Raw genomic sequence first — 15,479 nt, forward strand, 5'->3', positions numbered from 1 at the left:
ACACAAATTAAACAGGAATTGGGTGTCATCCACACAAGGTTGGATGGAAATACCACAGTCGGCCACTCGATTTCTCAATTTCTCACCGGTCGTAAAATAAAGATTGAGAAAAATTGGGAACTGGATGGACCCCTGAGGCATTCCACAAGCAGCAGGCAAATGGAGGTATGTGCCTCTATAGACTGTAGTCTTCTAGACCTTAATGACATACTCACATTTATTTGGCCAGTCTGATGCCAATTCTTCTACAGTTTCCAATTGCACCGATTATTTTGGGCAACTGTAATGCAGTTTTCAGCCCACTGACCGGTAATACAAGAATTAATGTTGCCTTATTATCATTCAGATCCTGCAATGCTATCAGACCTATCCGCATCAGTGATCATTCTTCCACTGATGTGTCAATAAGAATCAAATAAGAAACGATGATATTGGACCTTCAATCTGCATCGTCGAACAGCATTGAGGAATTCATGGCATTTCCCAATGGTACTTTTGATTTTATTTTTTTGGTGGTACAACTCAACAAATCAGTATAATCGTGAGCTTTTGCGCAATTGGCTGGAATAATATCACAAAAAACACAAAGGGGGACTAGGGGCGGGTAGCTGTACCCTTAGTTTATCACACATAGAACACACAGGTCTCAGTCTCACTTCATTTACATTTTACTGTCATCAATGTGTACAGTCTATCTTTCCCTCCAACCATGCTAACCTTGCCCTCCTGAGGTGTAAGGCCCTAGTATGCACTGGTGTGCCACTTATCTAGGATTACGGAACAGGTGGAAGAGGCTTGCCCTATCTAATAGAGGCAATAAGTAAGTTGAACAGTACCAAACTCAAAATTCCAAATCTAAAAACACACTCCTGAGGTCACTGTGAGTCGTGCCCCAAAGTGTGCTGGAGGCCATACAGGTACGTTTTGTCTTATTAAATTCTCCGGTTTAGTGACCCCACAACAGGATAAAATAGCACAACGAAAACACAAAGGGCCTCATTATAACCCCGGCGGCAGCCGTGCCTGTAAAACAGGCATGGCTGCCGCATGAGTTGCATTTTTCCCGGCACCCAGCAATGAGGAATTACCGGGCATTTCTGACATTGCCGGACCCGGTAATTCCTGCATTGCCGGGTGCCGGTGCCTGTCAGTCCCTATTCCCTGATAGGCCTCAATGGGAATGGGGACGTCAGATGCACCAGCACCATTCAGAATGGTGCCGGTGCATCCGACATGCTGTGCTCGCGGGTGCCGCTCTGCCCGCCAGGCGGGCTGCCAGGCGCCTGCGAGTACACCTCGTAGTATTAAGGTCCAGGAACTACGGTACCGGCGTGCTTACCAGTACCGTAGTTCCCGGACCACCATGCTTATAATGAGGCCCAAAGTTATGCTTAAAGTTCCAACTCCAGACGTTGTGAGCTGTATCTTTTGCTGGTGTTAATTTTACACTAATGTTCCTGTAAGTGTTATCCAAGAGCCACAGGAACCAAGAACGGGCCTACCGGTTTCAGTGGCTTGTCAGGCAGTGCCACTTTCTTCAGGGCCTCTGTACCCTTTTGGCACCGAGTATTCTTACTATTTAAATTCATACATTAAATATACTTTTCAAAATTATGACCTAAAACATCACAAAGCTACTGACAGTTCATTCAAGATTTAGCGACTATGTACAAAGCATTCGATTTTAATAAGTAGACTTCATTAAGGGGACACCACAAGGTGCCCCAGGAAAAGTTGACTGATTCAATTTGTGACGCATGTCAATGAGAATAGATTCATGGTATCATTTGAGAGCATTGTTATTCAGTACAAAGTGTTACATTCACTTTTCTTCAAATACATTCCCCCATAAAGCAAGCTCCCTGTAATAATCATAACCATACTAGCAAGATAATAAGGGGAGGATGGATAACTCAGGGACAACGTGTTTTTCTTGAAAGCAACGCAGCGCAACACAGGTTTGAATCCCTATCCCGTGCTTAGAAACCACTTGTTGATATTAAGAGCGTTATTAATGAAAAATTATAATAAACATATTTCTATGGCGTGGACAAAGCAATTATAATTGGTGTACACTACTTGAAATTAAAAGATGTCTCGCCAAATGATTTTCCATCAGCAGATATTGACTGGCTCTCTACTCTATACACATGAAATCTACCCTATGTCACGTCCTCCACATGCAAACTCCAAACTGCCAATAATCTGTTAATGTCACCTAGAGGCCGGCACAGCTGCTCATTCTTAAGACTCCAATCACTGCACTACACGTTTGATGTCAGATGCAGATCACTTGCACATTTTTACCAATGGTTATTGCCTTAAACAATATTGGAGGGAAAATTAAGAAATGCTAAATGTTGTATTCCATAAAAACATAAAAACGATCTAAATCTAATAAAATACTGGGTAGATTTAATGTCTTGTAACCCAGGCTTTATTATTAAAGCCAAGGCCATGACTCAACGCCTTGTTTTTCAGTCTTTATGAATTTAGCGATGGCCATGACTCAACACCTTTTTACTCCTACTTTATGAATATAGCTATGACCATTATGCAACACCATAGCTATGACTTAACACTGTGTTACTCAGTCTTTATAAATATAGCTATGGACATAACAACACCGTAGTACTCAGTCTTTATGAATATAGCTGGGGCCATGACTCAGTGCCTTGTTACTCAGTCTTTATGGATATAGCTAGGGCCATGACTCATTGCCTTGTTACTAAGTCTTTATGGATATAGCTGGGGCCATGACTCAGTGCCTTGTTACTCAGTCTTTTTGAATATAGCTAGTGCTATGACTCAGTGCCTTATTACTCAGTCCTCATGAATATAGCTACGGCCATGACTCAAAGCCTTGTTACTCAGTCTTCATGAATATAGCTTGTACTGTGACTCAGCGACTTGTTACTCAGTCTTCATGAATATAGCTAGGGCCATGACTCATTGCCTTGTTACTAAGTCTTTATGGATATAGCTGGGGCCATGACTCAGTGCCTTGTTACTCAGTCTTCATGGATATAGCTTGTATTGTGACTCAGCGACTTGTTACTCAGTCCTCATGAATATAGCTACGGCCATGACTCAAAGCCTTGTTACTCAGTCTTCATGAATATAGCTTGTACTGTGACTCAGCGACTTGTTACTCAGTCTTCATGAATATAGCTAGGGCCATGACTCATTGCCTTGTTACTAAGTCTTTATGGATATAGCTGGGGCCATGACTCAGTGCCTTGTTACTCAGTCTTCATGAATATAGCTTGTATTGTGACTCAGCGACTTGTTACTCAGTCCTCATGAATATAGCTACGGCCATGACTCAAAGCCTTGTTACTCAGTCTTCATGAATATAGCTTGTACTGTGACTCAGCGACTTGTTACTCAGTCTTCATGAATATAGCTAGGGCCATGACTCATTGCCTTGTTACTAAGTCTTTATGGATATAGCTGGGGCCATGACTCAGTGCCTTGTTACTCAGTCTTCATGAATATAGCTTGTATTGTGACTCAGCGACTTGTTACTCAGTCTTCATGAATATAGCTAGGGCCTTAGAGTATACACTGCCAGAGAGTGGCTTCACTGGATTTCTCCTGAAACTGCTGATGCATGTCAGGATGGATTTACTTACCATCTGCATTACAAGGAAAATATAGATAGAACAAATAGTACAAACGAAACGCATTGACATCCGGGTGCGTCTTTTGCGATTAAGTCCCTTAGACACCATTAATTTTCCAGCCAACTGATCTAACATTTTTTGCCTTATTGGTATTATCTCAATATCACTCGTTGAGATATAACGTTCCTCAATTTAACAATATGGAATGTTATAATGAACGCAAAACTACACTTAAAAATACAAATACATAAAAAAATGTAATAGCCACAATTTGCAAAGAAAACTTAACTACAAACGTTCACTTGCTTTATTCGATGACCTTTTTGAAAGTGTTGCAACCGCTATAGCCAGTTAAATCCATGTTAATCACTAGTTTAAATATGAATAGTATGTGTACATAGTGTGATATGTTGAATCGTTGTCACATTTATATTGGATTTTGCTTTATTTTTCATCAATAATATGCATTATGTAAAGGGCCTATTTCACAGAATGGTTTTATAATGGAAAACCCTCATTGGGAAACGCTCTGTGAATCAGGGCCATTATGTTTCTAATCATTGCTGGCAACAAAAAAAGACAAACACAATTAAATAGGTTGCTTGTAACATATTGTATTGACCCAGCCTGCTCTAAAGTAATGACTATAATACATGGCATAGTCAAGAATTGTAGGACCCAATGATTTGTTTCAGTTTGTGAGAACCATCTGGACAGGGGTTACAAATCAAGGGCATACTGTCCATATGAATCGTCGTGCACACAATTCTGTACTGACTATAGAATGCATCTAACCACTTCTATGGTCTTAAATTTGCTTCCACCATTTTGTGCGAGTCAGTTAAATTGGAAATTTAAAATGTTCACCTCCTGATGGGAGACTTGGTTCATTTGACTGCTGCCTTGTTTAATTTAGCACCGATCGAGCAAAATAGCACAGAAGGGCAATTTACCACAATAGTCTTAATTTGCGCCACTGAGTGCATGTTATATAATACGGGGTAAATTAGTTAGGATTTCGTTTGTGTCAGACACTTGTGTATATATAAAGTATATGCCAGACATGTAGGTCTGGTATGCATGTCTACCAGGCTTCACCGGCAAACATATGGGATTTGTAGAGGTTGGAATCTTTACAGAAGGGAAATTGTACCATAGAAAATGGTTTCTGGGGTTGTACAGAAAACGCGCGTGAGACTGTGGCTGTCCGAAAGGTCACAGGTAAAGGAAATAAGTCATGTTTTATGACAGGAAGCTGGCTGGCAGGTCTAGGAAACGAAGGACATTCAGGACAAACACCCTCACCGGGAAACATTGCACACAGAATGTGACAGTGAAATGAGGAATGTGTTGTTTAGTTGCATGAAGCACGTTTTATTTTGGTCAGATTGTAGCAGTACTAAAGGTCACGAGAGGGGAGAGGTAATTACATTTCAGAAAGGATGCTGTGATAGAAATGTATGAAGAAATTGCAGAAGATGAAATTGCAGTCACAATTCACAGATTTAACCGCACACTGGACATTGGAGTGCTTATGCATCCACGTGGGACTGAGAATACAGATCAGCATGGGTCTAATCCGAGGACCCACACCATCCTGTAAACACTCTGCACGCGCACTGCGGTCGCACTCATCCACCGAGCCCCACTCTCTCACTGACGTGAGGCGAAGACATTATTTCTTTTATAGTTTGTCAAGAGTGGTGATGCGTGGCCGGCCTTGTATTCAGTGCGACTGAATGGAGTAATGGCGCGTGCGGATGCACGCGCGTGTGTGTGTGCGCGCGCGCATAGGTGTTCGTGTGTGCGCGTGTATCTGTGTCTGCGTGACATGGGTCACTGATTTTATATGGAATGCTGAGAGTGAAGCCTGGATGGGGGTAATCAAACGGGCCCTCGAGAAATGTATTGAATCTTATCATCTGAAAATTGTGTTTTGATTAGCCGGATCAGCTGTCTCGAATGCAATACATATTTATTCCTGTATTAAAACGAATTCCCTTATTACATTGTTACATTATTATTAAGACAAAGAAATCCTTGTGGATCACAGTATATGCTTTTGAGCTAATTTGCATACTCACACTTCATTGGTCAGTGGCTTTGGACTTGAGGTGAAATTATTGGGAGGGCTGCTGGGTGGCGCTGTGACATGTGTAGCTTGTTGGTTGAAATGGCCTATTCTAATCTCATTATTTTATAGCAGAGGCAATGATAAGAGGATCGTGGGCAGCTTTTTTGAACTTGTCCCTGTTGATTATTCTATTGGGTGATCTAGTACCTGCTTGTCTCCTGTCTTGTTACCTTCTCCTGGCTCTCTACCTTCTCCTATTTCCAACTTTCAGGCACTCTCGCCGTTTGCGGGGGGACTGCTGTCCCATGTACTCCACCCCCTGTAAGTCTCTGAAAAGTAGCAATCTGGTCCGTATTGCCGCTCTTAACTCTCGCTCTGCTATGAAGCACTCCTCTGACATCTGCCACCTCCTTCAACTCTTGGACCTTGATGTTCTTCCCCACACTGTGACATGGTTTAAGGACAGCTCTGTCACACATTTTGGCACACTTCTCCCTGATGGCTAGACAATCCTCTCCGAGCCCAGGACTAAAAGACCAGGAGGGGGAATAGCCCTGATCTAGCTAAAGTGGATCCCTGTCTCCAACATTCCCGCTCAGGCCTACTCCTCCTTTGATTGCTTGGTCTGCAAGCTCATTCTCTCACCAGTCTTCTCTCTTACTTTGGCCACCTTCTATAGGCCTCCAGGCCAGTCCACACTCTTCCTCTCTGAATGGGCTGACATGGCCTCCTCTCTCCTGTCCACCTCCTTGCAACTCTTCCTACTGGGGGATCTAAACATCCATCTGTACTCCCTGGACTCTTCAGGACCTTTCCACAAACTTTGCGACTCCATCTCTCTATCCATTCTACCCTCTGGGCCAACTCACACTGCAGGCCACACCTTGGATGCTCTCATTTCCACTGACATCCCTTTCTCTACTGCTCTTACTACAGCACTCTCCTGAACAGATCACTCTCTTCTCTCTTCCCACCGTAAGCTCTCGTCTCCTCTAGCACTGGCACTCCCCACACTGCGTCCCATCTTTAAGGACGCCTATCCCATGAAAAGAGTGACAGTGGCTGCCTTTGCATCCTCCTACTCTCCGTCCCCCTACTCTTGCGGCTGACTCCCACCCTGACATAGCCCTCCCTAACTTTCAACTCTACATTTCCAATACTCCAATTCCAATTGACATCCTTGCCCCTCATTAGGGTGCACATGAAGCCTCCCAAAAGTGTAATTCCCAGTACGATTCTGATCTGGCTGCCCTCAAACGCAAGTGTAGTGCAGCAGAACGGAAATGGGTGGCCTCAGGTGCACCCTCTGACAAACTGGCCTGCCGCCTTCTCCAAAGGCAATACAGACTCTGCATCCGGTCCCCCATCACACCTGAGGAGGTCACTAGGCTAGTCTGGTCTATGAAAGCCTCTTCCAAACAGGTCGATCCATGCTCCTCAAAAACAACCAAGGACAACATTGACACTCTAGCTCCAGCCTTGGCGGACCTCTGCAACCTCTCTTTCGCGTCTGGAGTTTTCCCCTCCTCTCTCAAACACTTGTGCGCCCACTGCTAAAAAAACCTTCTGCCAACCGTTCTATCCCGGCAAACTATCGCCCTATTTCTATCACTCCTTTCCTGGGAAAACTACTGGAGAAGTTGGCTATTTCTCAGTTTACTGCCCACACTGAATCTGTTGGTTGTCTCCACGATCATCAGTCTGGCTTCAGAGCATCCAGAGGCACGGAAACTGCTCTCCTGTACACTCTTGAAACCTGCTCTCAAATCCTGACTCTAATTCTCCTTCTGTCCTCATTCTCCTTGACCTCTCCTCCGCATTCGACACAGTGAACCATAACACCCTGATCAATCGTCTCTGTGATACCCTGGGCATCACTGATCAGGACCACCCTCTGGAACAGTCTCCCTGCCTCTCTCTGTCTCGAGCCAGATCTCCTTACATTCTAGAAACTACTCAAGACCTTCTCTCTACCTCTCCCGTGCTTACCTCAGTTTTCCACCTGCTACCACCTCGTTCTGCTCAGCTAGCTGACTGATGACCTGGCTTCCCTCAGAACCTTACAGGTCCCAGGCAGCCACACCAGTCCCTGCTCTTGCCTCCGGGCCCCCGCACCACTTGCAGCACTACGCACTTCCCTAAGAGAGAACCCTCTGCATTTAACCGGGCCCTCCAGGACCAGGAGCAATTCCCTTCGCCCATCACTCGCACTTCCTGTCTGGCACTTACACGATCTGAATGCACCTTACACAGGAAACATGTTGTCTGTCTGTTCCTTTGTCTCTCCCTTGCATTGTGCACCTGAAACACTTGTGTTAGTGGCATACTATAAAGGCACAATAACCTGCTCATATCCCCTCCTATCCTAACTGGTGGTCACGCACTTGCATTATTGTCATTTGTTATGATTGTACCGAGCCCCCACCCATCCACCCTGCTGCTGCCAACTTACCTGGTAATGATCTTGAATTAGCATAAATGCCTTCAGGCCTCGTATGCTTATTATTACTGTATAGCATTCTGAAATTTCCAAGGCCTTATGGATGATTGCATCCCATGTTCCCCTCTCTTCTTCGAGTGATTTGAAGCATTCGTTTTTGTGTATAAGCGCTTTATAAATAAACAATACAATACAATACAAGGTGGCTTAATAATTCTGGAACGAGGGAGTGGGAGGTTGATATTATTTTTAAATACATTTTGGGTGTAGTACAACGCCCTTTCACAGCTTGGGATAACGCCTCTAAAACGCAAGCTTCAGAATATTTAATGATTTTTTCTTTTAATATTGCTACAAACCTCCTGTGTCCTTCAAAGCTTTTTTAGTGGGTCGTGTTCCCTTTTAGGTCTACATTTCAGACATTTCCTGAACCTTATAATCCAATGCTGCTCTCTCTCTCCTAATGGCAGCTACATGCTGACTTCACAGTGGCTCTGAGTATCCTCCATTTTGGGATACCAAGGCCCTGCCATAGGAATCAATGGATTCCTATACAAAAGCAAGATAGCCACTGTGGCCTCTCGGTTTCTAATGTATTTTCCCTGGTTTCCAAAAGTCTCTGGGAAGCCCTGTCTCTGTTCCTTTCCCCCTGAGTGGCTGTTGGATGGAAACACCATATATGTCTCTGGGGCTGCCTCCTGTCAGACTGACTGGAGCCTTGCCAGAGGCTATGTGTTGTGGGTACACCCTAGGGGGGGGGGTCTGTGTGAATGGAGTCTGAAGTGAACTCACATTCTGTGTTATGGGGGTTTGGTTTCTGTGTGTGTGACACAATGAATGAGACAGCACTGACTGAAACTGAAATGAATACAGTGTAGTGTGCTGAAAGGCTGACTGCTTACCCACATCCACATTCTTTGTTATGGGTGTCTGGGTGGAGTGACTAGCCTGAATGGCTGAGAGCATGATTGGCTGCCTACATGAATGCCCTTCTGCATGATTGGCTGACTGAGCCTGGCTCAAGCCATAGTGAATGGGGAACAGATGTGTATATCTGGGAACCTCTCACTTACCAATTTGTTCAGAAGCTGAAGTTGAATCTGAAGCAAGGAGAAGCTGTTCCTTGAAGCCCAGCTGGAGGAGAAGTCTGCTGCTGCATTTTCTTTGTGTAATCCAAAAGCTGCCATGTTCTTCCAAGGACTGATCCAGAGACGACCTGCAAAGAATACCTCTCCCCTAACTACGAAGGACCATCATGCAACCTGCTACTCTTCATCCAAAGTGCCCTGGAGCCAGTCATGTGTGCCTGCCATCCAAAGAAGGGGTCTTTGTGAGTCATCGGAAGGAGTGCCCAGACATCTCAAGTCGAAGAAGTCCATTGGAGTCACCCAGGGTCCGGAGGTGTGTTAAGTGACCACTGGAAGCTGTTGTTGTCTACCACCCAGAAGAGGGGGTACCCTGGCATGGTGCTGCTGGACACCCTGAGCTGCGAAAGTTCCAAACTGACTAAGAACATTTTAAAGGACATCCTTGCCATCATCAATGACCAGTTTTCCTACCGGAGAGAGTCTACAGACACTGAGTGCAGAGGATGGTCCACCGGTGGGCTCAAACCACCAGAAGCTAATGAAGATGTCCCAAGAGTCCAGACTTGGTGAGGGTCAGAGGACCACTCCAGTGGTTGAGTCCAGAGGTCCGTGCTGTGGTTGCAGCACCAAAGAACCAAAATTCAGAAAAACGCAATATTCCGAAACCCAACACCAAAAGTGACCTATGCAACCGTTGCCGCCAGAAGTCATTGAAGGGTCAGAGGGGTCTTACTCTCATCTAACGAGCCTATAAGGAGCCCACAGCAAGTTTAATCTTCCCAGACTTCTGCAGTCAGTGAAATCGTCGACCAAAGGAGAGCACAGCGAAGAGCCAAACTGTTGCACTTCGGAAAGACCTTGGTTCCATTTTTCATCTAGGACTAAGCATCCCAGTGGCTCCTTCTTCCAAGAGGGGTCTGTCCTCTGAGGGAATCATCGATTGAAACTGAGAAACTCTGCCACTTTGCCTGCCAAGGCACCAAAGGTACTGTGATGAGGAAGAGAACCTTCTAGCCTAAGGAGTCAAGGTACTGTGATGAGGAAGAGCATCTTCTAGCCTAAGGAGTCGTCCAGGGGTCCCAGATTCATCTTGGATCCTGTTCTCCTGTGGCTTCTCGGGTACTTTGCGGTTGTAGAACCTTTTCAAGAAAGCAGAAGGTTATTGAACATTATTGGGCTGGGCTGTGAAAGACAAGATAAATTACTCCCTAACTTTTCCATTACAGGCTTCCCTGGTGGGGGGATCTTCACACAGAACTGTATATCTAGTCTAAAGAAAGCTTTCTGCCACTGTTCACAACTAGCCTGCCTTTCGTCCCTATTCTATGCTCATATACCTGAATTAGGATTTCACATGTCTATTTAAAACTGTCTGCAATTAGTGCATCTATTACTGAATTTAAGTATTGTGTGGTACCACATAGAGTGTATATATTTGCCATTCTTTGAATAAGTATTTCCAAGTAGAATGTGTTATTATTTAAATGTATATATATTCCTGAATCTTATTGTATATAAAGAAGCTGTGTTATCACCTAACATAGCGTGTGTATATTCTTTTGTAGGGGCTTTGGGGAGTCACTGTACTTAGGAACCTGCATGCATCACCTCCTGAAAGCTTAAGCCTGGCTGCTCGTCCATTGCTACCAAATTGAGTGCCCTGGCTGGGGTGTTCTGTGCCTTTACCCTGCCATATAGAGGGAAAAGTACAAATACCCCCTCCAGTCTTTACAGGGACTTTAGCAGAGCTGTATGTGGCAATATTGGAACAGCAAGGAGGATTGCAGAAAAATGTTGAGATTATTTGACAAAGCTGCTTTGGGCTACCAGTGAAGAATTAGCAAGCCGTGCTATGTGCCCGGATTGAGGTGCAATGGCAGATATTCTTTTGTTAGGTCAGCGTGAGAATAGCATGTGTGCTGTAGTGTAGAACTGAGGTACATTGGTAGAGGTATTTTCTGTCCATGAGAAGATCAGGGGAGGTTGTAGAGTGGATTAAGGGGCATGGGAAGAGCTGTTTTTCCATCACAATAGTGAAAAAGCAGAAGCAGAAGATCGTTCAAAGCAGGATCGAGATCCTCTGGCAGGGATGTGTGTGGGTCTCAGTAGGGGAGTGGATGGCTTACCAGAATAGCATGACCTGGTAAAGGGCAGGACTGGGGTACTTGAGTAAGGATGTGTGTGGGTCTTGATGCTGGACATAAGGATGTGATAAAAATTTATTTAAAAAAGCTGCATTCATAATGTACTTATTGGGCAGGGCCCTGAACCCAACGTGAGAGGACTGCTGTCATAGATACATCAAAAGCTGAGTCCCTTCCTCAGTAGCACTCTAGTAAACACTCTCCTTTGATAGACATGTACTGCTCAGTCATGCCATATCACAGATACTGCTGTGATATGGCAGCTAATTTTGCTGGCAAGATCCCTTTGGTCGACATGTGTTGTTAGTATATGCAAGCTGCAGAGGTTGGTAGGACAAAATCTAAAATTGTTGGGAACCCCCACCAGTGAACACGTACCCCACTACTGAACACAAGTGCATGCAGCAGCTGAACAAGATGCAAACAAGTGCCTGCAGAACTGCCTTGAGGAAGCTGTTAAGGGGCAGTAAACCTACATCAAGTGGACAGTAGGGACAGGGCATCGAGCAAGAGTGAGGGGTGCAGGGACCAGAATGGGGACATGAGGCACAGTAGGAAAGGTGCAGGGAGGTACCAACAGTAAAGACTAAGCAGACGTCATGTTTACATTACTGACATTTTGACAGGGTACCTTCCCTTATGAACAAAATCTACAGTAAACTATATAATACTATATAATAAAAAGCCATATGTATGTTTGTCCGAAGTCGTCCTGCTGGCTTTGCCTGTTATCACCGCTAGAGGGAGCGGTTGCCTTACGCATACAACAATAAGACTTCAAGTTCATCTACATGGCGAATAAAATGTGTATTTCAACAATGATAACATACAATTAGCTGCAGAAAAGGCCCAAGACAAGGATACCAATTTAACAGCATGCTTCAAGTTGCATACACTACGAAAATATATACATTTTAAAACAATATATATAAACAGACATTCATTTGATTAACAATATTTATCTAACAAAATAAATTACTTTAAACAACATAAATTACCTTTTTAATGTACTTATTCATGTTAATATTTCTTGGGATGTATTATATCAATAATATTCCTCATGTAGGTTTCAAACTTTATTTGACTTCAATTTACTTTATTTTATGATCTCATGTCTACTTTGAATCATGCTGCATGTGAATTGTATTACTCTGACATCTCTCAAAATAAGATATTTGAGTCCAAAACACGTAAGGAGAATTCAAGACAATGAGCACCAGATACAACAATTGGCCGTATGTACTATGCTGAACTTTCAACGGATTCTGTGAGATTTTGTTTGATGTTACTACTCCTCCATGTAAAAGGAGCAAGATCCTTTACAAAACATTTTTTTCTATGAACATAAATTACATTAAAATACACCACATAATATATTTACACTATATTTACTCAGTTTGGCTAGGTATTGGTCACTGCAACAAGGTAATCCATGACAGTGGTTTGTCTGAGAAATTGTTTGTTGTCCAAACAGCCTGATTTTCCTTATATCCAGGACCCTAGACTCACCAGGATTCACAGGCGGCCGGAGCATTCATCTCTATTACATTACAAACAGTGTGGCTGCAAGCCAAATTCTGACATGCGTCTTGGGCCCCATGTGGACAGAAAAAGACCAGGTGGATGTCTAGGAGTCAAAGCCCCTTATTGGCCCAGGAAAGGGAAGGGGGGCATACAGAGGAGACATGACTGAAGAGGGGCATTTTCTATATCATTGCTGTCATGAAATAGAAGGAAATCTCATTTAGGGAGGACGACGACAATGGGGCAATGAAGTCTGATACATATAGTTGATTGGCAGAAATATATAGGGATTAGTGCTATTATTTAAATGTTGTAAAAGTAATATGGACGTGCAATCCAGCTCATCAATAAATATAAAGAGTCTGAACCGTTGAATCCTGAGATATTCGGTAAGGCAGAAGGAGCTTCTCTTTACCTACCCCAGGTTACTTTGATTTCTGGACAATTAACGTATTCCCAGTTTTCTGTTCATAATTGTAGGGTATTAAATGCCAGGGCATTTAGGTAGATAAGTTGAGAGGGTACTTGCGGAAATATAAATATTGCATAAATAGATAGGATGCTTGGCGCTAGTCTGCCAATGTCATGTGACTGGCATTTGGAGCAGCTAGAGGCCACTGAAATAGGATCTACGTGATCCGACCGTGGCTGATTTTCCTGCGGCCGAAAATTTTGCATGTGAAATGTACGAACCACAAAAAGTACATTTCCATGCGAACACACATGCAAAACCCCTACATACCCACACCCCCACCCACAACCACAACACACCCATGACACAATATCACCCCCACTCTGAACACACCCCCGCCCTCATTCCCAACATAAACATATCCTACTTACCTTTTCTTCGTGCTGTGTCCCTGCGGCGCAAGTTCCCTTTCAGTTCTGTGATTGGGAACCGGCGCGCGGGGTTCTTTTCTTTTTTTTTTCTTTTTTTTCACGGGGGCTGCAGGGGTTTCCCCCGCAACCCCTGCTCACTATAATTTAAAGTATAGTGAGCGGGGTGTTGTGGGGGAAACCCCCGCAGCCCCTGTTTTTTTATCTTTTTTTTTCCTCGAGTGCGCTGTGGGGGTGTCCCCCGCAGTTCCCCACTCACAATACACACAGTATAGTGAGCGCGGTGTTGCGGGGGACACCCCTGCAACCCCCGCAGTATTTTTTTTTTATACTTTCCTTCAATGCATGCTACCACCAAAGGTTTGAACTTTTGGTGTTCGAACCTTTGGTGGTAGCATTTTTCAGGCTTTTTGTACGTTCTGACCTTTTTTTTCGGTCCGATCGTACAATTCCACTGAAATAATGGGAACTTTATGGCCACTTGAACACATACAGTGTAGATGAATTTAAGCTCGTCAGCTACCTTGTTAGTTGGAAGTGATTATGAAAAGCTGTGATTACCTTAGCAGCCAATCATTAATACAGCCTGAGGGTATTGCTATCATGGATTAAAGAGCATGCAATTCTCAAATCCAAAACATATTATTCTTAGTTTCTCACTGCAATGGTATTCATGACATACACTAGTCCTGAAATCGCAAAATATGTATGTCCATGCCCACAGTATCAGGCACATACTGTTTTATCATTGTGTTTCCCAGCTGTGGGGATTTATCTGTAATGGTAGGTATGATAATCGATAAGAGATGCCTAGATAAGCCTGTCAGATATGTTAAGATTGGCCATCTAAAAGCCCTTTTCATAATTTCAAAAAGGGACCACCTTAGCTTGAAAGGAGCATCCACCTACCTTCCATGTGTGTAAACACGTACATGATACGACATGAACTGTAAATGCAAAGGCATGCCATTGCTAACTCTATGTTCCCTTTCCTGACTTGACACTCTATTTCTTATCATGTACTTTGCAAGTTTGCCTGCTAACATGCTTCAATTTGGGTTGCAATTGAACCGCTTATTTGGGGCTACTCTACACTAATGCATGTCTCATATTTTAATGTTTAGCTCCACCAACCTTCGCAGGCACAAGTGGGTCAAGCAGCATCCCAGGCCAACCTTCTGCACTTGGCTCACAGTCACGCGGCCATGTCTCAAAGCCCCGTCCGCCAGGCTTCTTCTTCCTCCTCCTCATCTTCCTCTTCTTCAGCTTTGAGTGTTGGGCAGTTAGTCAGTAGTAAGTATCTTAATTTTCTGTTTTTTCTCTCTCTCATTACTAGTTTTCTTCTCTGGATCTTGCTGTCTTTTGTTGTCTGATTCCCTCTGGGTGGTATTCTTATTCTCTTGCTGTCTTCATTCCCAATGCCATGCTCCTTTTGAACAAGATCTCTGCACATCTCTATTTATGGGCAACAGACAATCAAGACGTAAGCAAGCCTATTCCAAATAACTTAAAACATACAAACGGAGCAGTTACAAGTGCTTGTTTCTTTCTTAAAATGGCCGCCTCGTCACATGAAACTACAATCATTTCCTGTTTCACCACAAATGTAATGTATTTATTTACAAGCTATGGGGATGTGGAGGAGAGTGGTGGCATACCATGCACTGGAAAAAGGGAGTGGTGAAGCGATCGTAGGTGGGAGACTATGGATATAGCGAATTCACTGAGTGGGTGGAATGAAGT

At 43.8% G+C, this 15,479-nt stretch overlaps 1 protein-coding gene across 4 annotated transcripts in view; it reads left to right on the forward strand.

Moving 5' to 3' along the window:
* POU6F2 (POU class 6 homeobox 2) overlaps window positions 1-15,479 on the forward strand; it is an 867,009-nt gene that overhangs the window by 786,410 nt on the left and 65,120 nt on the right. For all 4 annotated transcript variants that reach the window (XM_069613281.1, XM_069613283.1, XM_069613284.1 and 1 more), the window contains one exon: window positions 14,861-15,029. In XM_069613281.1, coding sequence (XP_069469382.1) covers window positions 14,861-15,029 — 169 coding nt within the window. The remainder of the gene's footprint in view (window positions 1-14,860; window positions 15,030-15,479) is intronic.

The sequence above is a fragment of the Ambystoma mexicanum genome, chromosome 5p (genome assembly GCF_040938575.1).
Source record: "Ambystoma mexicanum isolate Mex_15411 chromosome 5p, UKY_AmexF1_1, whole genome shotgun sequence".
Classification (NCBI taxonomy): Eukaryota; Metazoa; Chordata; class Amphibia; order Caudata; family Ambystomatidae; genus Ambystoma; species Ambystoma mexicanum.